The 21,222-nt window shown below is 47.6% G+C and overlaps 1 protein-coding gene across 3 annotated transcripts; it reads left to right on the top strand.

Moving 5' to 3' along the window:
- The first annotated feature begins 448 nt into the window (after positions 1-448).
- On the top strand, positions 449-18,190 carry Nucb1 (nucleobindin 1). 3 transcript variants are annotated; one of them, XM_027420626.2, is made up of 13 exons: positions 449-556; positions 972-1,110; positions 7,663-7,770; positions 8,647-8,779; positions 10,895-10,998; positions 11,895-12,080; positions 12,341-12,431; positions 15,632-15,690; positions 15,904-15,996; positions 16,091-16,183; positions 16,502-16,672; positions 17,092-17,188; positions 17,380-18,190. In XM_027420626.2, the coding sequence occupies exons 2-13, from the start codon at positions 982-984 to the stop codon at positions 17,487-17,489; spliced, it is 1,374 nt and encodes a 457-aa protein (XP_027276427.1). In that variant the 5' UTR covers positions 449-556; positions 972-981; the 3' UTR covers positions 17,490-18,190. The 3 variants fall into 3 exon arrangements, with proteins under 3 accessions (XP_027276427.1, XP_027276425.1, XP_027276426.1); XM_027420624.2 differs by having other exon boundaries at positions 7,663-7,851; XM_027420625.1 differs by lacking the exon at positions 449-556 and adding an exon at positions 572-765 and having other exon boundaries at positions 7,663-7,851.
- The last annotated feature ends 3,032 nt before the right edge of the window (positions 18,191-21,222 follow it).

Genomic DNA, 21,222 nt, shown 5'->3' with positions numbered 1-21,222 from the left:
AAGAAAAAAGAGGGGCTGGTATATTTTAAACTCAGCACTTGGGAGTCAGAAGCAGGAGGATCTCTGTGATCTCGAGGCCAGCCTGGTCTACATAGAGTTCCAGTCAGGGTTACATAGTGAGACCCTGTCTAAAAATAATGACAGTATACTATACAGTTGCATACCACTAACGTTCTAATTTGCAGGAACTTGCAGAGCAAAAATAAATGAGAAAACTACAATTCCCAGGAGACACAGCGGCAAGATGTCCGCGAAAGTTGCCCCACCCCCACCCCTGCATGCAGTGCTTTGACTTTTATTTGAAAACGACGCAGGAAATGTCACGTTTAAGAATGTGAGTTTCCAAGAAAGCAGGAAAGATTTTCTAAAGTAAGGGAACCTCATCGGAAAGGGGCGGGGCCGCTAACTCGGGCGGAAGCTCCGAGCCAGCGTGGACCAATCAGTATCCTGGGGGCGGGTCCTCTGCGGGTGGAAAAGTGGGAGTGACTTGGGAGGGAAATCACCAGAAGCCAGACAGAGGTCCCGGCGTGGGAAAACGCCCTCTGCGCTAGGAGAGGTGAGGGGCGTTCGGTAGAGGCGAGTCGAGGGCTGGAGCTCCGGGGACTTGCAGGGTTTCAGGTCTCGGTGGTCCCGCGAGAAAGAGAGGCTAGGGTCCTGGGATCTCAATCCAGGGCAGAATTCCCTACTTTGAGGAAGCCGGGATGAGGATCTGCGGGACCGCTCTGTAGGAAAGGGAGGTTGGAGGCCTGGCATCCTGGGTTCCAGGTGACGAACGCTTAGAGTCTTCATTTTTGCAAATGGGGATGGCATTGCGGATGGCATGCACAGTCGTTTGCCCAGCCGGATAGTGGGTTGGGACATTCTTAACCGGGGTATTGCACTGGGAGGGAGGAATTTGAATCAGGAATTCAAAGCCAACCTGGACTACTTAACGCATGTCTCAAAAAACCATTCTCCATCTCTACTTACAGACCAGCCACGATGCCTACCTCTGTGCCCCGCGGGGCCCCTTTGCTTCTACCACCTCTGCTGATGCTATCAGTTGTGCTGGCGGTGCCACTGGACCGCGCGGCCCCCCATCAGGAGGACAGCCAGGCCACTGAGAGCCCGGTGAGTAGCCCTGCCCTGTGCTCAGGCATGTTTGCAGTAGTGCAGTGCTTGCCATCCCCAAGGCCCTGGTGAAAACTCCAGGGATCCCCTTTTTAACACGCCAAGACGTGTGGTTAGCTGCCTTCCTTTGCAGTAGTGTGTGCAGCCGTAGTGCAGCAGATCTGCCCCCCACCGAACCCCCTCACCTATGAGATATGAAAATCGAGATAGATCTCAAATGAAAACCCATGTCACTTCCTCACCTAAGCCTCTCTGATCTTTAAAATCCTGCTTAACCAGGAATATAGAAAACAAAAGAAAAACTACATTTCCCAATAGCACCATAAGCCGTTGGATGTTACTACCTAGCTATGGCATTCCTCCTTCACAGAGCTCATGGGAGGTGTAGTTTAAATGGGAAAAAGACATGGGAATGGCTGATTTACTCATTTCAACAATGTGTATTCAACCTGTGAAACATTTGTTCTCAGGGGAGTTGGAACTTTCAAAGTCCAGGTACCTGATTTACTGTCTAGTTCTTCCTATCACTTTGCCTAGCAATATAAGCTGTGGCCACCACCTGAGACAGGTGGTTCCAAGCTCCTGTGTGGCATGGCCTCTTGTAAGGTGTTAGTACACTCTGTGAAATCTTGAATGAATAACAGGACTAATAGGACAGTCTTGGCAGGTTCCAGGAAGAGGGTTGATGAAAGAGAAAGCCAAAGCCAGGGTTTTGAGATAGGGTGGAAGAAAGCAGACAGGTTGAGCGTTGTGTAGGTCTTCATATACAGGAGGGCTTCTGAGAAGCCGAGTGTTCTGAGTGTCGGGACAAGCACACTTAGGGTTTTTGCTGAGACCCAGAGAAGGGGTGGAAGGAAATGTTAACACTTTTGAATGAGAATTCTGAAAAGTGGCAGGTTCAGCAGTGAAGATCAGCCAACAGCTGCACCCAGGGAGGGGCTTCTGGCCTGGAAATACATTACCTCATTAAGGAAATGGCCTGGGCTCCTCCTGTCCCTTAGCATGCCTGGAGGCAAATCAGCCTTCTTGAGCAGTGGACATATGACTGACCGGTATTGTTGGATGGACTCTTCCCCCTCCCTGCAAGACAGGGTCTCTCTATGTAGCTCTGGCTGTCCTGGAAGATAGCAGTTCAAAGGTGGACCGTGGTGGTGTATGCCCTTAATTCTAGCACTTGGGAGGCAAGAAATCTCTGAGTTCAAGGCCAGCCTGGTCTACAGAGTGAGTTCCAGGACAGCAAGGATGTTACACAGAGAAACCCTGTCTCTAAAAATCAAAACAAAAACAAAAACCCAAAAAACTTAAATTGGAAGTTATTGGCCATTCATTTTCTTTTTAAGATGTATTTAAATGTGCATTAGTGTTCTGTCTGCAAGTATCCCTGAAGACCAGAAGAGGGCACTAGATCTCATTACAGATGTTTGTGAGCCACCATGTGGTTGCTGGGAATTGAACTCAGGAATTCTGGAAGACCAGCTTTTTGTTTGTTTTTTGTTTTTTGTTTTTTCGAGACAGGGTTTCTCTGTGTAGCTTTGGAGCCTATCCTGGCACTCGCTCTGGAGACCAGGCTGGCCTCGAACTCACAGAGATCCACCTGCCTCTGCCTCCCGAGTGCTGGGATTAAAGGCTTGCACCACCAACGCCCGGAAGGATCAAACTTTTTTAAACAAAACAAAACATAATAAAGCAAGCTGGGCATAGTGGCACAAGCCTTGAATCCCAGATTCTTAGGAGGCAGAGGCAGGTGGGTCCTGAAGACAGAATTTCTATTCCACCTGATCCCACTGCCCTACAAGTCCCAAATAAACATTCTGAGGCTTATGTTAATCATAAACTGGCTGATGGCTCAGGCTTCTTACTGTCTAGCTCTCTCTTAATTATTAATCCATTTCTATTCTATTATCTTGACATGGTGTTCACTTACTGGCTAATGCCTAGGCACCCTACTTTGGTGGCTACATGGTGTCTCTCTGGTGGAATCCCTCTGATCCTCTCCCCAGAATTCTCCTCATTTGGTAGCCCCACCTATACTTACTGCTTGGCGTACTGGCCAATCAGTGTTTTATTCATCAACCAATAAGAGAAGCATATGCCTGGTAGTGGTGGCTCACACCTTTAATCCCAGAACTCAGGAGGCAGAGGCAGACAGATCTCTGAGTTGGAGAACAGCCTGGTCTACAAGAGCTAGTTCCAGGATACCCTCCAAAACCACAGAGAAACCCTGTCTCGAAAAACCAAAATAAATAAATAAATAAATAAGAGAGACATATATTCACAGCATACAGAAGGATATCCCTCATCATCTCCTCTTTTCTGTCTAAATAAAAAAAAGTTTTAACTTTAACATAGTAAAGTTATATATAACAAAACAGTTATCAAGCAAAAATTATAACTACAATATTTAGTCCATTAACATTTGGCAAAATTGCCAGGCGTTGGTGGCTCACGCCTTTAATCCCAGCACTTGGGAGGCAGAGGTAGGTGGATCTCTGTGAGTTTGAGACCAGCCTGGTCTACAAGAGCGAGTTCCAGGACAGCCTCCAAAAGCCACAGAGCAACCCTGTCTCGGGAAAAAAAAAAAAAATTGGCAAAATTTAAAGAAAATATTCTATCATCCTATTTTTGTGAGTCTAAAGTTTTATGTGTAACTTATCTTTCATCATAACTAAGGAAAACCATAACTGTAACTATCTGTCTTCAACTCTGTCAGACTCGAGAAAGATAATACATAAACTCTAAAATTGACAAAGACATCTCACTGCCTGAACAGTCACCCAAAGTTGCTCTGTAACATAGGGGCATCCATCTCAGCCCATAGGTCATAGTGTCTGGCAGACTCTTCATGAAGCAGGAACCGTGCAGGACTGCCCCATCTTGTTTTGGCAAGTTCAGCAGTCACTTTCCTGTAGGTACTGCATGTCCAGTTTATACAGCATACAGTCAAACAGTCCAGGCAAGAGCAGTTTCTTGCCCGAATGGCTAGTCTTGCCATGTTGAAGGCAAACTCCATATAGAATTTCTTCAATGTCCATCTTCTTCTCTGATGTAATTGGTGTTGTCAGGAGCAATTGCATCTCTTTTTCATGAAAAACCCTAATAAACCATTTTAAATGCCATATTCTGAAGGTCTTTGAAAGGTTTTTGAAGAATACCTATTCATTTGAAATATATCTAGAAAACCTAACTAACGTAAATTTTGACTATTATAGGTGACTATAATCTGTAATTATATATTACATTTTTAAGTGAGCTGTATAAACACAATACCTAAACAAGAGTAGAAATATACGTAGAACAAAATTGACCTTAAATTTGTTATCAGTAGGGGGCTGGAGAGATGACTCAGAGGTTAAGAACACTGACTGCTCTTCCAGAGGTCCTGAGTTCAATTCCCAGCAACCACATGGTGGCTCACAACCATCCCTTATGAGATCTGGTGCCCTCTTCTGGTGTGCAGATATACATGGAAGCAGAATGTTGTATATATAATAAATAAATAAATCTTTAAAAGAAAATTGTTATCAGTAAACCAAAATCCATACCAATCCAAAGTATTCATTTCTATATCATATTCCTTTTTTTCTTTAGAAAGAGATTGACTGTAATTATTAACCATTTATAACCAGCCCCATTTAAGTGAAAACAAACATTTCTAAACAATACTTGGGAATTTGGGTATAGTTCTCTCCAAACTGCTTTCTGCTATTTGGGGGCACTGTCAACACCATGGGGATCCTGAGAAACCCAGAAACATGGCCAAATCCTGTCTGTAGTAGTCTGAGGCTTCATAGTCTCAGCTGTTTGGATGCTGGATCACCTGAGCCACTGGTTCAGGGGGGTCTTGCTTGATCAAACCATATTGGTCTGGAAGGAATCCACAGTTTTTCATGGAAAAGCAGAACCTCTTTTCCAATGTAACATGTCCTTAGACTTAAATTTTGAAGTCAAGGCATTTTCAAAATATGTAAATTGGATTAATCTAGCAGCATTTATAGTCAAATGTCTGTTAGCAGCTGTTTCTCTTTCCTCAGCAATCAAACAATTCAAAGACAGAATAACATATAATGTCCAGACTCTCTGTGTATTTTCCATCTTTACGTGGCTTTTTTAAAATTACTCCTCGAACTCACAGAGATCCTCCTCCCTCTGCCTCCCGAGTGCTGGGACTAAAGGCATGCACCACCAACCCTGGCCCCTTTCTAAGCTTTTGTCAGGTTTTATGTGACAACTCTTGCCACCACGTTGGGTGCCATTTGAAGACAGTCTGTTCTGCCTGGCATGCCAGTTTGAGGTCAGCCTGGCCTACATTGTGAGTTTCAGAACATCCAGAGTCATGTAAAGAGACCCTGTCTCAAATAAAATAAAATAAACAAAACATAATAAAGATAGGATTGCCCTGTCATATTGCATTGATTTCCTCCCTGTAAGGATTTGGAGTGACTGAAAAGGAACCAGAAGGGAACAGAATGACACGGGACACATGTGTTGAGAGTGCATAGTCTTCAGGAAACCTGCAGTGTCCATTTGGTCCATGATGTAAAATAAGCACCTTAAAACCACCATGGGTGCTGGGTGGTGGTGGAGCACTCCTTTAATCTCAGCCCTCCTGGGGAGGCAGAGGCTGATGGATCTCTGAGTTCGAGGCCTGGTCTACAGAGTTCCAGGACAGCCAGGACTACACAGAGAAACCCTGTCTTGAAAAACAAAACAAAGCCGGGTGTTGGTGGCACATGCCTTTAATCCCGGCACTCGAGAGACAGAGGCAGTCGGATTTCTGTGAGTTCGAGGCCAGCCTGGTCTCCAGAGCAAGTGTGGATAGGCTCCAAAGCTACACAGAGAAACCCTGTCTCGAAAAACCAAAAAAAAAAACCAAAAAACAAACAACCGCTGTGGGGTCCTTATCACAGGGAAGTAACATAGAGATACCCAGAGAGTATGTCATGAGAATAGCTACTCCCTCTTAACATAGAGATACCCAGAGAGTATGTCATGAGAATAGCCACCCCTTTTAATAATAAAGCCCCTCAGTTGGAGGGGGTAATATAGAAGGTGACTCTACATGTGGAGCTGAGAGTGTGGGGATTAGAGGTATGCACCACCATGCCAGGCTATTAATTTTGTATTTTTGTCTGTGTATGGTACACACATGTTAATGTAGGTGCTCAAGGAAGCCCAAAGAGGGCATTGGATGCCCGGGAGCTGGAGTTACAGGCAGTTGTAAGGGACCAGTGTGGGTCCTCTGCTGGAGCAGTATGTGCTCTTAATGGCTGAGCTATCTCTAGCCCCAAAGGCTGTGCTTTTTTGAGTAAGAACTCAGGACCCACAGCAGGCAGGTCTGTGGGCAGCTGCTGCTCTATGGAATTTCTGCAGACACAATAAGGCACAGTTGAGTCCCATTTCCTTCATTTCCAGTCCTGATGCCCTTCATTGTTTTGTTTGGATTGTTGTGGTTGTTTTAAAGGCAAAAGCTCACCCTGTAGCCCAGGCTGGACTTGAACTTGAAGCAGTCCTTCTGCCTTAGGCCCCTAGTGCTGAGATCATAAGTGGGTACTACCAAACCTGGCCTCTCCCTGTGATTTTCTTTTCCTTTTTTTGTGTAAGTGTGTATGTCCAGGTTTTTAATCATATTTGTGTGTACAGGTGCATGTGCAAATGCTCGGGAAGGCCAGAGGTCAGCTGCTGGGCTCCTCCCTCAGGAGCCATCTACCTTGTTTTGAGACAGGGTGTTTTACTTGGACCTGGAGTTCCTCAGAGGTTGGGCTGTGGGTTCAGAGAGCTCCCAGACATGCCTCTGCCTCAGCTGCAGAGCTGGTAATACAAGCATGCACTGACATACTTGGCTTCCCTTGTGAGATTTATTTTTACTATTTTCTAAAACTTTTATTAAAAAAAATTCATGTGTATATGTGTTTATGTCACATGTGTAGGTGCTTGCAAAAGCCAGAAGAGGGCATCAGGTCCCCTGCAGCTGGAGTTACAGATGCTGTGAGCCACCAGATTTGGGTGCCAAGGACTGAACTTGGGTCCTCTGCAAGAGCAGCAAGTGCTTTTAAACCTGAGCTATCTCTAGCCGGGCAGTGGTGGTGCATGCCTTTAATCCCAGCACTCGGGAGACAGAGGCATGTGGATCTCTGTGAGTTCGAGGCTAGCCTGGTCTAAAAGCTACACAAAGAAACCCTGTCTTGGAAAACAAAACAAAAAACAAAACAAAACAAAACAAAAAACCTGAGCTGTCTCTGCAGTTCATGAGTGGCATTTTTTTCAAGTGGGTTCTTGGGCTGTAATTCAAATGCTCATGTGAGAAGCATCTCTGGCGCTCCCCCATATTTCATTTCTTGAGTGCCATGCCATAGAACCTTCCAGGAGGTGGACACTGGCAGAAGGTCGGGTTGGAACTGGACTGGCTCTGGAGTAACCAGCTAGTCAAGCAGGCCTCCTGTTGTGTGTGGAGACCACATCAGCTGCAGCTTAGGAGCTGAGCTGTGGTCCTGGCTGAGGGAAAGAAACTTAGAGGCTAAGGCAGGTGTTGCTATGTTTGCCCTTGTTCTCCAGGACACAGGCCTATACTACCACCGATACCTCCAGGAGGTCATCAATGTGCTAGAGACAGATGGGCACTTCCGTGAGAAGCTGCAAGCTGCCAACGCTGAGGACATCAAGGTGCGTCAGACATGGGCTAGGGGAGGGTGTGCTCAAAGGAGTTTCTCCGCCACAGCCGGGAAGATGCGTCAAAACATAGACGTGAGTTCTCTGCTCTACTACTTGCCAGCTGTGGAACCTCAATTTACTGTGCCTCAGTTTCCCATCTGTTATGAGGTAGCCCTGGAGTTCTTATCTGCCTCATCTGATTGGCTTCTTCTGTCTTAAGCTATTTTTTTGCATGGCTGTAACAAAGTACTTGCCAAAAGTAACTTAAGGAAGAATTTATCCTTGACCACAGTTCACAGGCCCAGCCCCTCATAGAAGTGGCATTGGGAGTGTAAGGCAGCCTCTGTGTTGTGTCCAAGGTCAAAGAAAACGATGCATGTTGCTTTTTCCTCAGCTCTGGAGCCCAGCTCATGGGAGGGTCTTCCCACTTTAATTGAGTCCGTTTAGAAACTCCCTCTTGGACATGCTCTAGATGGTGTCATCTAGATAGTCTAGGTTTTGTCAAGTTGACAGTCTTGAGTACCCCAGGAGCCTCCAGGTCTGGCAGCTCTTTGGGACTGATGGGCAGGCAGTGTTGCAGGGCCTTGTACCTAGCAGAGACACTTCAGCCCCATAGTGCTCTGAGCTTGAGAGGCCAGGGTCAGCTCTGATGGAAGAATACAGAGTCAAGATACCAGGTGCGTCAGTCCCCGAGAAAGCAGCGGCCACAGCACTCTGAGTGTGGGTGAAGGTGATGCCTGGAGATGCTTCCCAAGGGAGGTGTACCATTCCTGTTGAATACTAAAAGATACACTTGATTGGAAAGAGGTGGCTGGAGAGTCGGTGGCCACACATGGAAAGGTCCTATGGCGAGACCTGACTGGGGTATTCCCTTTCCTGTCCTTGAAGAGTGGAAAGCTGAGCCGAGAGCTAGACTTTGTCAGCCACCATGTCCGAACCAAGCTTGACGAGCTCAAGCGACAGGAGGTATCAAGGCTGCGGATGCTGCTCAAGGCCAAGATGGATGCAAAGCAGGAGCCCAGTGAGTATGGGGGAATGGACAGTGTCTGGGTGGCTTTGTACTGGGTGGTTGGTGCTGTGGGTTTGGGAAGGCAGTGGCAATTACTCAGCATTTCTTTCTTTTCTTCCTGGCACATTTTCACCTGACATTCTGCTTTTTTCCCCCCTTTTGTTTATTTCTGGGAGGTCTGTGGCAAGCTTGTCTTTCTGAGACAAGGTCTCATGCAGCCCGGCTAGCCTCAAACTTACTATGTAGCCAAGGATGACCTGGAACTCCTGATACTTCTACATCTACCTCTTGAGTGCTAGTGTAGGCTACCACATGTTGCTACTTTTTTTTTTTTTAATATCTTTATTGAACTGTAATAAGGGCCTGTGAGATGGATAAAAGCACTTACCCCCAAGCTTGATGACTTGAGTTCCATCCCTGGAACCACATGTGCTAGGGAGGAGAGAACCCACTCCACAAAGTTGACCTGACCTTCACATGAACTCTGTGACATGCACCTGTACACCCATGTGTGTGCGTGTGCACACATACGCACACATGCACACGGACACTCGCATAAAATCCATTGGGTACACAGTGTGCTGCTAAGTCTCACTACTGCCCGCCTCTCATCAGTGGACTCTAGGAAGGTACTCCACTGCAGCAGTCTTTTAAAACAGTCTTGTACCCCAGACAAATACAGGACATACAGTCCACCTCTCTCAGCCTACCAAGTAGCTGAAATGACAGGCCTGTGCCACCATGGGGTATAGTCTTTGCTTTTTGTTTGTTTGGTTTTGGTTTTTTGAAATAAAGTTTCTCTGTGTATCCCTGGCTGTCCTGGAACTTGCTCTGTGGACCAGGCTGGCCTCAAGCTTAGAGATCCACTGTCTCTGCCTCCTTAGTGAAGCTGGCATCAGCACAAGGAAAATAACCTTTCGGAATAGGGTGCCATACGAAGCCAGATACAGAGACGACAAAGCACATGAAATGTCCCCGCCGTGGCCAAATCCACAGAGATGGGATGGGGAGGAATGGCTGCCAGCGCCTGGAGAAGGAAAAAGATGTTGCTGTCGAAGGGACTCAGCATGGTTCTTTGGGCTATGAGACCAGTATCCTAAAAGTCATGGTTGTGGTGTTTGTATGTACCTGTGAATGTACTAAAAACCATCAAATTGTATGTTTTAAATAAGTGATTTAGGGCTTGGTAGGATGGCTCAGCCAGTAAGGCACTTGCTGCCAAGGATGAGTGACATACAACTGAAAGAGACACGTCGACACTCACCACCACTATAGCAGCACACTAATCAGGGCTAGTCATGGCCCGTGTTCCTAGGGTAGGATAGCAAGGCAGGGACTTGTATTAAGGTGCTATTAAGAGCAAGGCCTGCCATTGATAGCTGTCATCATGGTTATTGTTTTTGTTTTTGGGGTTTTTTTTTTTGTTTTTGTTTTTGTTTTTTTTTGTTGTTTTTTTTTTTTTTTTGACCAACTTAGGAAAATTTATTGTTCAAAACCATTCTCTTTACCAAGAGCAGAAAGCAGCCCTCAGGAACAGAACTTAGAGGCACATCTGGTCATTGTCCTGTGTGTGGCTATGGAGGGGGATTGGAATGAAGGGAATAGGGCCTTCTAGGGACCATGTGCCAAGGCAAAGCAGGTTATATTAGCTTAGCATGAGGAGGGACCTCAGGGCCTTTTGGCCTTGTGTTCTGGCACCTCCTGGAAATTAAGCACATCAAGCCCACATTGATTGGCATAGGTGGCATAAAATCAATTGGGTACACAGTGTGCTGCTAAGTCTCACAAACAATGCAGAAATCATAGAGTACAAAGAACAGGATCCAGGCCAGGTAGACAGAAGCAGCGAAGGACACTAGGGAACTCAGTACCAGTAGGAGAGAGGCCCAGTGTCCCCTCAAGTAACATAACAGCTGTATCACGGTTACTGTTATTTGAAGCATCACAGTCGGTGGAGGGCTCACCCCCTCCGTCATACCCTCAGGTATCTGCCCAGGCATGTGTGCCATCCTTCTTGCCTCCTTGGCCTGCTGTGACTTTCCTCTTTACACTATTGTCCTGAGTCAGGGGCTCTGACAGAAAAGCCACAATGGGTGTTGTTTTGTTTGACTTTTTTCCCTTATTCAGACTTGCAGGTGGACCACCTGAACCTCCTCAAGCAGTTTGAACACCTAGACCCTCAGAACCAGCACACGTTTGAGGCTCGGGACCTAGAGATGCTGATCCAGACGGTACGGTGAGGAGGAGGGAGCGGAGTGGAGATGAGACGTGGGCCCTGCCTCCTTGCATTCTGGAGGAGAGCAGTGGTGCTGGGTGTGGCTGTGCATCAGCTCTCAATGCCCTCCTGCTTCTCCATGGCAAGAGGTGACTAGCGCTATGTGATGGGGGCTGTCCTCAGCATTGTCACATGCTCCGCATCAGTCCCGGGCTTTATCCCCTAGGTGCCTAAGACTTCCTCCTGAAGTGTCAAGCAAAACTTGTCTGGCATTCACAGCTGTCCCTTGGTGCATGGCCACCTGGGTAGTGCAGCTGTCCCCGTAACAACTGTTAGGACCTTGTTGCTTCAATGATAACTAATTACAAACTGAGCTTTGAAGAGCATGAATTTATTGTCTTATAAGGTTTGCTTTAGCTGAGCAGTGGAGGCGCACACCTTTAATCCCAGCACTTGGGAGGAAGAGGCAGGTGGATCTCTTTGGGTTCAAGGCCAGACTCAACAGAGTGAGTTTCAGGACAGCCAGAGCTATACAAGAAAGCCCTGTCTCAAAAAACTAAAAGAAAAGAGAGAGAGAGAGAGAGAGAGAGAGAGAGAGAGAGAGAGAGAGAGAGATTTGTTTTGAGCCAGTATCTTGCTATGTAGCCCAGGCTGGCTTTGAATATACCATCCTCCAGCCTCCCAAGTGCTTAGTTACAGGCTGGCTCCTCCCTGACATTTCTTGGAAACCCAAGCTATGCTGCTTTCCTTATTGATCCACCTCACACACCGTCCTCTGCTCACTATGAAATGCTGAACTGGTGTTGCTACTGTGTAAACATCACCACTTTGGGAAAGCAGCCTAGGGTTTGCTGTGGATTGTGCCAGGTGTCTGAAAGACAGGAGGAGCGCGACCCTCTCACCTCTCCACAGGCCACCCGAGACCTCGCCCAGTATGATGCCGCACATCATCAAGAGTTCAAACGCTATGAGATGCTTAAGGAACATGAGAGAAGACGCTACCTGGAGTCTCTGGGAGAGGAGCAGCGGAAGGAGGCCGAGAGGAAGCTACAAGAGCAACAGCGCAGACACCGGGAACACCCCAAAGTCAATGTCCCTGTAAGGACCCAACATATGCTTTACTATGTCCAGTCCTAAGCAGAAAAAAAAAAAAAAAAGAAATGAATGAAGGTACAAAACTACAACTCCCAAGAGGCCTTGAAGCAAAAAATCCATATGTCTTCCTATATGAAAATACTCCAAAGGTTGTTGGGTTATGTAGTTCTGCCTTGAGGAGACTAAAATTTATTGGATGAGCACATAGGGCTGTCTGACCCGATACAGATTCATTGTTCACAAGCTCCCACTATTCTCCACAGGGCAGCCAAGCCCAGTTGAAGGAGGTATGGGAGGAGCTGGATGGATTGGACCCCAACAGGTTCAACCCCAAGACCTTCTTCATACTGCATGGTAAGGTGGGGAGGGTGTTCCAGAACCAGGCTGACATGAGAGGTCCTGATGGTCTTTCAGCACCCTTTCCAGTGGAACTTTGTAAGCCCTTCTTCTTATGCTGACTGGCCAAGGGCCCTCCCCCTCCTTGTTGTTAAGTCTGGGATCTTCCAGGGAAGGACCAAGTCTTTTTCTTCAATATTATTTTCCTCTGTATTCTAAGGAATGGCCATGTTCTCTAACTGAACAGACCAGGCTTGAGGAGTACATAAAGAACTACAACTCGGGGCTGGAGAGATTGGCTGCTCCTCCAGAGGTCCTGAGTTCAATTCCCAGCAACCATGTGGTGGCTCACAACCATCCATAATGAGATCTGGTGCCTTCTTCTGGCATGTAGACATACATCCAGGCAGAACACTGTATACATAATAAATAAATAAATCTTTAAAAAAAAAAAAAAAAAAAGAACTACAATTCCCAAGAGTCACAGAGACAAAAGTGCTTATTGGGAGGTAGAGGGTCTGGAAGGATGGCTCAGCAGTTAAGAGCACTGGCTGCTCTTCCAGAGGCTGCTAGCACTCATGTGACGTTCACAGCTCTCTCTAATAACTGTTCCAGGGGATCCAGAGCCAATCTTGGCCTCTGAGGACACTATGCATATACATGGTTACACATGCACACATGCTGGCAAAACACTGTACACATTAAGTTGTTCTTGTTTTTTAAAACTGCCACAAGACTGTTGGGAATTGAAGTTTTTAGGTTTGCCACAGTAACTCAGAAGTCTGGGTCTCCCAAGAGCCCTGCATAAGGCTGGCAGCCTGAGTTTGATTTGTAGAACATATATGATGGGAGGAAAGAACCAGCTCCCACATGTTGACCTCTGACCCCCATGCTTGAGCTGTGTCACTGGTGCGCCCTCACTCAAGCACACACATGTACAGAATTTTTAAAAATGTGGGTTTTTTTCTTAAGACAGGGTCCTGCTGGCTGGTGATATGTGCTTTTAATCCCAGCACTTGAGAAGTAGAGACAGGCAGAATTCTATGAGTTCAAGCCCAGCTTGGTCTACAGAGAGACTTTTAGGACAGCCAGACCCTGACTTTTTTTTTCCCCCCTTTGGAGATAGGGTCTGCCTGCCTTCCAAGTACTGGGATTAAAGGGGTGCACCACTATACCCAGTGTATAATTTTTTTTTTAATTTAGAGAATGGGGAAATAGTTCAGTTGGTAAATCACTTGCCTTAAACGTATAAGAAACTGAGTTCAGATCCCCAGAACCCACAGGTCATGTGAGATAGTGTCTACCTATAGCTCAGTTATGGTGAAGTAGAAGGCAGAGGTAGGCAGGGCCTTCTAAGCTCATAGGCCAGCTAGCCTGCCTGACTTGCAGTTCCAGGCTGATGAGATGTGCTCTCTGAAAATGAGGTCAGACATGAGGGGGTTTTTGCCCTCATAGCTGTGCATCCACACCCAGTGGCACATAAGCACCACACACCAGCCCCCAGGAGTCCGACGCCCCAGCCCTGAGCGCACCCGTACACTCACATGCATACACATGCACACAATTGAATTTTTTTTTAATTTATGAAGAAATTTATCAAGGAAGACAATGGTACGCTGGGCCAAGAGCAGGACTGAGCCAGAGAGCTGGGACACGTCCAAGGCTCAGGTGCCCACAGTGAGTATGAATTTTTGTAGCCAGTGGTGGATTTCGCTTGATTTGTTGCCAGAAATGGAACCTCATATTGCAGGGCAAGCACTGGGTGCAGTATTCTGCTGTGCAAATAATTCCTAGATACCTTTTAATCTTGCAAAGCTGGAACTTTGAACCAAGCACAGTGAAGCACACCTAGCACATGAGCAGACCTGAGGAGGCTCAGGAGTTCATGGTCACCCTCACCCAGGTGTCATGTTAGGGATCAATCTGAGCTGCCTGAGACCTAATCTTTTTTTTTTTTTTAAAAAAAAAAAAAAAAAGACCTGCGGTAGTGGTGCAGGCCTTTAATCCCAGCACCCAGGAGGTACAGGCAGGCGGATCTCTGAGTTCAAGGCCAGCCTGATCTACAGAGTTCCAGGACAGCCAGGGCTATAAACTAGACCTCTGTACCCACCAGGCAGCTCCTAGTTCACCCTCCTCTCAACCCATGGATTCCATGTCAGTGTCTGCCATTGTGCTTACGTCTGTGATACTGGCTCTAGGTCCCTGAGTAAAGGCTATCTGTGCAAGGGACTGGGTGTCATTGAGGCTTTAGACACATGACCAGTGGCTGTCCAGTTAGAAGACAGTTCCAGAGAGGACATGTGGACATGTGAAAAGTGAGGATGAAGGATAGTGACAGCTGTGTATGTAGCAGAGTGCTTGGCTTGCCTGCACAAAGCCCTAGGTTCCATCTTCAGTGCTGTTGCCAGAACAAAAGTAAGGAATTCCAAAATGATAGCTATCTTCTTTCTGCCACATGGGGAAGAGTTTTCTAGGTGAGTGAAACTCTCTCTCTCTCTCTCTCTCTCTCTCTCTCTCTCTCTCTCTCTCACACACACACACACACACACACACACACACACACATACAGAGAGAGAGAGAGATTGGGCTTCATAGGCTTCCGGGGCTGTCACACACTGCACACAGGGAAGGGTTTGAGCATAGGTGGTGACTGGGAGGCCCTGCTGGCCCTGTAGTGAAGGTTAGGATAAACAGAATCTGTCTGGACTTCTGGACAGTCAGGCGAGGACCAATCCCAGGAGCCTTGTGAATGGCAGGAAATGTGTAGCAGACAGAAGTGGGTCTGAGTCAGGCATCACCTTGAGGAGCAAGCTGACAAGCAAGGACGATAGCCCGTGATGCGGGGACCTCCCTGGCCACTGGAGTTGGCATGGGCCTGGTTCTCAGAGAGGCAGAGGTCACAGAGCCCCGGGACTCCATTCTTAGGCCCCTGTTTGCTACAAAATTTTTTTTGTTTTTGTTTTTGAGACAGGGTTTCTCTGTGTAGCCCTAGTTGTCCTGGAACTCTGTAAACCAGGCTGGCCTCAAACTCAAGTGATTTGTCTCTACTTCAGGAATGTGGAGATTAAAGCCGTGTGCTATCACACCCAGTCAGGATTCTTATAGCAATGTACTGAAGCCTGCTGGTCACGGCCACCGTTTTGCTTGCTCTCTGATAAGAGACCTCACACCCACTCACAGTTCCTTCACCAGCTTTTCCCTCTTGTCTTACATCCCAGACATCAACAGCGATGGTGTGCTAGATGAGCAAGAACTGGAAGCTCTCTTTACCAAGGAGGTGAGTTACTGGAAGCTTTCTGGTTTGGGCTGGACATATTTTAGCCTCATGCACCCTAAGAGGTCCTGTGGTTCAGTGGCACTGCAGGACAAAACTACAACTTCCAGCAGCTCATGGGGACAAAGCTTTCAATAGTGGCATCAAGCCCCAAGGTCCTCTGGGCATGGGATTGTCCCCAACGTCTTGCAATGCTTCATGCTTCTCTCTTTGCAGTTGGAAAAAGTTTACGACCCAAAGAACGAGGAGGATGACATGAGAGAGATGGAGGAGGAGCGGCTGCGAATGAGGGAGCACGTGATGAAGAACGTGAGAGAAGACACCCTGGGGGTGGGGGTGGGGGCGTGGGCGTGGCAGCAGGCTCAGCACAGCCCTTCACATTGGTCTGGCTCTGGCTCCCTAGGTGGACACCAACCAGGACCGTCTTGTGACCCTGGAGGAGTTCCTGGCATCGACGCAGAGGAAGGAGTTTGGGGACACTGGGGAAGGATGGAAGGTGAGGACATGGGAACTTTCTGGTATTAATCTCCCAGTTGCAGCTTTTCTTCAGCACCCCTGGGGTCTCCTGATCTGTTTGAGTCTCTGTTGCTCCTTCTGGTTCCCTGATCCACCCCCACCCCCACCCCCACCCCAGTCCCATCCCCATCTCTAGGTCTGTTCTTCCTGCTCTAGTCTGCTTGCAGTCGGGTCACTGGAATGTGTGCCAGAAACACAGAAACACGCACGCACGCACGCACCCCAGCCTCTCACCTTCTCCCACCTTGGTGAGCCGGGGGTTGCCCAGTTGAACTGACCTGTGTCCTGTGTCTTGCAGACAGTGGAAATGTATCCGGCCTACACAGAGGAGGAGCTGAGGCGCTTTGAGGAGGAGCTTGCTGCTAGGGAGGCTGAGCTCAATGCCAAGGCCCAGCGCCTCAGCCAGGAGACAGAGGCCCTGGGGCGCTCCCAGGACCGCCTGGAGGCTCAGAAGAGAGAGCTGCAGCAGGTGACCAACTGGGGAATGTGGGCCCATCATCTAGATCTCACAGGGCCTTTTTCTTTATCCAAATGGGTGTCTTCAGGGTGGGATGGCTTGTAGCTCCCATGCTAATAGTAGATACATATCTGCAGGGTTAGCTCCTGTCATCGGTACAGGTAGAGGATTCTCCCTCCATGCCTGACTGTGCTGCAGCCGTTTTTACATGAGGCCAGTGAGGGAGTCAGGCCCAGGAGGGGAGGACCAGGGTTCAGTGTGGGAACACCTGAGCCACACCAGGAGAGAACTAAATGCTAACTAGTGTGAATCCCAGCTCACTGACAGAGGAACCAAGGACATGGGGGAGAGAGGGGACTGTAGCCACTTTTGTCTAGCTATGGGGTCTTTCTGGGGCCATAACCTCTTCTCTGTGTGTTCACTTCCTGCAGGCTGTTCTGCAGATGGAGCAGAGGAAGCAGCAACAGCAAGAACAGAATGTTCCACCTTCCAAACCTGAGGGAAAGCTGCAGTTCCGTGCAGACACAGGTACTGCTCTGTACCCTGGGGCACTGGGTCTGAAGGAGGAAAACCAGGGCCCAGGCCCTTCAATCAGACCCTCAGTCTGAGGGAGGAGGCACAGACCTGGACCTTATGTCTGAAGGAATAGGCCCGGGAATCCTATTTTCTGTGTTTGGGAAGTTTCTTGTCTAACATCAATCTCCTTCTTCCCTCTGCAGGTGACGCTCCTGTCCCAGCTCCAGCAGGTGACCAGAAAGATGTGGCTCCTGAAAAGAAGGCCGCAGAGCAGCCCCCTGAGCTGCCCCAGCTGGATCCCCAGCCCTTATGACCTCTCAGTGACCCCAGCCCTCAAATTCCTGCAGAAAGTGACAGAAGCCAGATGAAGTAGCCTTGCAGCCTCTGTGGAGGCCTGAGCCTGCAAGGCTTCCTGGGGAGGAGAAAGGGCTACCCTGTTCCTCAGATGCATCTCTGCCTGTGTCTGCCACTCTCAGCTCTCACAGCCTCCAGGTCCCAGTCCCTTCCTTCTGTCTCCTGGCTTTTCTTTATTCTGTCAGTGACTTACTGCAGGAGCTGACGTGAAGAGAGACCCTCTGTACCTGGAGTGCTTGCTCTGGGCCTGCCTTCCTTTCTGGTTTGCTCTTAGCTGTTCCAGGCTCAGCCAGTTTGCATTCTGTCACAGGAGCTTGGCTTGGTCCCTCTAACTGCCTTCTGTGGGGCCAATGGGCTCAGTTCCTTTCCATGGTTGGAGGCTGGGGACTTGGGGTTCTCTCAAGTAACTATCAGTTCTGCCTGGGCCACTGGCTTCCATTGCTGCCTCACCAGCCTTACCCTGACCTCATGAGCCCAATACCTACCCCATGGCTCCAGAAGGTACCTAGGTATGGCTACACCCCAGCTGAGATCCAAATGCCCTCAGCCCACACCTGTGGGGGCTCCTGAAAATTCGTAACCCACTTCCCTTGTTTCATGCCACACTGCTGTGTCTTACTGTGCTCCAGTTCCATTCAAATATAGTCTGATACAAGTAAACATTAGCGTGTCTGTGTGTGCACACTGCCCTCTGGGAAGCCATACCTGCATGCCAGCCTGACTCTGTAGCATCCTATGGGCACTTTAACCCTCACTTCTGAGAGGCTGTCTGCTCTTGGCAGAATAGCCTCACACTGCTTCCTTGTTGCCTTGGGGACAGAAAATCCAAACCTGAGCTTGAAAAAAATTTTAATAGCTTAAGTAATTTAGAAAATATATTATTAAGGGGCTGTGGCTCAGTTACTATAATGCTTGCCTGGCATACATGACGCCCTGTGTCCCGCAGGCCACTTAAATGGGGAATGGAAGTAAATGCCTGTAACCCTAGCCCTGCAGATCCCTTTGTGCAGCCTAGACTACATCATGACGTCCTGTCTATAAAAAAGGGGGAGGGGCACAGAAATGGCTTAGTTGGAAAAGTACTTGTGGAAGTATAAGGACCCATGTATAAAACATCTGTAACTAGCAATGGGGAGAGACAGAGACAGGCGGGTCCCTTCAGGTTGCTGGTCTGCATCCTAGCCAATTCTGCAAGACCCAAACCTCACTTTTTTTTTTTTTTTTTGGTTTTTCGAGTCAGGGTTTCTCTGTGTAGCTTTGGAGCCTGTCCTGGCACTCGCTCTGGAGACCAGGCTGGCCTCGAACTCACAGAGATCCACCTGCCTCTGCCTCTGCCTCCCAAGTGCTGGGATTAAAGGTGTGTACCACCTACGCCTGGCTCCTCAGGAAGATTCTTAATAAAACTGGATTGTGTTGAAGACATCGAGCATTGCTCTCTGGACTGCACACACACATACCACACAAATGTCTAAGGCATGTTAGCTTCAGGATTATGAGGAAATTTTCCAGTCTCCCATCTGCTCTGTTAGGTACTGGAACACTACTCCCTTCATGGTCTCACATAGCTGTGACAACTCCAGAGAGCACACACATCTGCACCAACATCCAGTCTGGATTTTTTCAGAGGGAGGATCTCCTCCCCAAGTCCCATTCATATGCAGCTTCTCACTCACATCCCAGCAGTCAGGAGAACACAGGATGGTGGCTACCCGTGGTGCTTTGTCCTCATCTGGGACAGGGACATTCTCTGATGAAACTGGTGTATGGAAAAAGGGCAAGGGTCATCACTTACATGAGGGCATGCCCCCCCAACAGCTGCACCACCAAGTCCCACCACGTCACAGACGGTGGCTTCACAGAAGCTACACCCTAGAGCCTCTCAGTTAAGGTTCCCTGTCTGTATTCTTTAGCATCTCTCAAGATCACTTGAAGCTGGGGTTGCACTGGAAGGAGTAATGGCTGCAATCTTAGGAACCGGTCTTGTGATTTCCTTCTCCCATCTACCAGGAAGTACTGGTAGTTCATTACCATAGACCTGGCTATCACTGATTAGTAGCCATGGCTACTGGACGAATGTATCTGTTCTCCAAGATGGTATCATATAAGTGATTCAGAGAGAAAAAGCAAACACCGTACAATACAGTAGCTACTCTTGCTGAACCTTAACTGCCTAGAGCTCCTCAGAGAGGGGTGGGGTCTTCTGGGCTCCTCGTACACCAAGGTCTTTTTGGTTGTTTTATTTTTTGTATATTTTTGTTTTTGTTTTTGTTTTTTGTTTTTTTTTTTTTTGAGACAGGCTGTGGCTATGCAGCTCTGGCTACGGATCTCTGTGAGTTTGAGACCAGCCTGGTCTACAGAGCGAGTTCCAGCGCAGTCTCCAAAGCTACAAAGAAACCCTGTGTTGAAAAACAAAACAAAAAAAGAAGAAAAAAAAAAAAGATAGAAAGCAAAGAAAGACATGGAAGAGGATTCTGTCCCTAAATCCAATGGTCTTAAGAAGCAGGGCCACCAGGCTGGGCAGTGGTGGTGCATGCCTTTAATACCAGCACTCTGGAGGCAGAGGCAGGCGGATCTCCGTAAGTTCGAGACCATCCTGGTCTACAAGAGCTAGTTCCAGGACTACCTCCAAAACCACAGAGAAACCCTGTCTTGAAAAACCAAAAAAAAAGAAGCAGGGCCACCTGTAAGGCCGGTGGTCCAGGCTGGGCATTCTAACTGCTAGGGAAACTGAGGCAAGGGGATTATGCAAGGACACCTGTGATACCTATGTCAGGGATGTAAATGAACTATCAAAGGGTTAAATGGAAACAGGAAGGAATCATGATTACAGTTAATGTTGCATAACCAATTAGTTCAATGATTAATTAAAAATATAACCGACAATATTCCTGTATCTTACTAAATATGTGACTTATGAACACAATCAGATAAATGTTAAGTGAATTAGAAGGAAAGACAGAATGAAATTGTTATAAAAGAAGAGGAACCAGAGGGTGTAAGTAAGATGTACTTTCTTTTCTCTCCAAAAGTTAAGAGATAAATAAGTTCCATTGCTAAAGAGACTTGTAAAGATATAATCTAGGCTCAGCAGCTAAGAACACTTAATGTTCTCACAGTGGACCCAGGTTAGGTTCACAGTACCTATAACTCCAGTTCTAGGGTACCTGGTACCCAATACCTTCTTCCATCTTGTTTCTTCTTCTTCTTCTTCTTCTTCTTCTTCTTCTTCTTCTTCTTCTTCTTCTTCTTTTCTTCTTCTTCTTCTTCTTTTCTTCTTCTTCTTCTTCTTCTTCTTCTTCTTCTTCTTCTTCTTCTTTCTTCTTCTTTCTTTCTTTCTTTCTTTCTTTCTTTCTTTTTCTTCTTTTCTTCCTCTGTGACGTGAGCTTGTAGGTTAAGATATCTTTATTCAAATAATACCGGCCAAGCGCAAGCCAGAGCGTACCCAGAGGCAGCAAGCTAGGGAGGCCAGAGAGAGCTCCCACGTGTCTCCAGCACCTTAAGACCCCCCCCCCCATGCAGTATCATCCTGAACATCCCCTGACCATGCCCTGACAGGCGTGATTAAGCACACCTGTAGCCAGCCCTTAGGAGGTGTGACAACACTGTCTCCCTACAACTCCTCCTCTTCTCTTCTATTTATGTGTGTAAGGGTGTGCCTGTTATCATTTATTTATACCGTGTGCATGTGTGGT

Source organism: Cricetulus griseus, chromosome 6 (genome assembly GCF_003668045.3).
Source record: "Cricetulus griseus strain 17A/GY chromosome 6, alternate assembly CriGri-PICRH-1.0, whole genome shotgun sequence".
Classification (NCBI taxonomy): Eukaryota; Metazoa; Chordata; class Mammalia; order Rodentia; family Cricetidae; genus Cricetulus; species Cricetulus griseus.
This window is presented reverse-complemented; position numbering and strand designations above follow the sequence as displayed.

Coding starts and splice junctions, on each gene's coding strand:
- Nucb1 (XM_027420624.2), top strand. CDS start 982: ATGCCTACCTCTGTGCCCCGCGGGGCCCCTTTGCTTCTACCACCTCTG. Junction 12,081..12,340: donor ACCCCAAAGTCAATGTCCCT/GTAAGGACCCAA, acceptor TATTCTCCACAG/GGCAGCCAAGCCCAGTTGAA. Junction 16,184..16,501: donor ACACTGGGGAAGGATGGAAG/GTGAGGACATGG, acceptor TGTGTCTTGCAG/ACAGTGGAAATGTATCCGGC.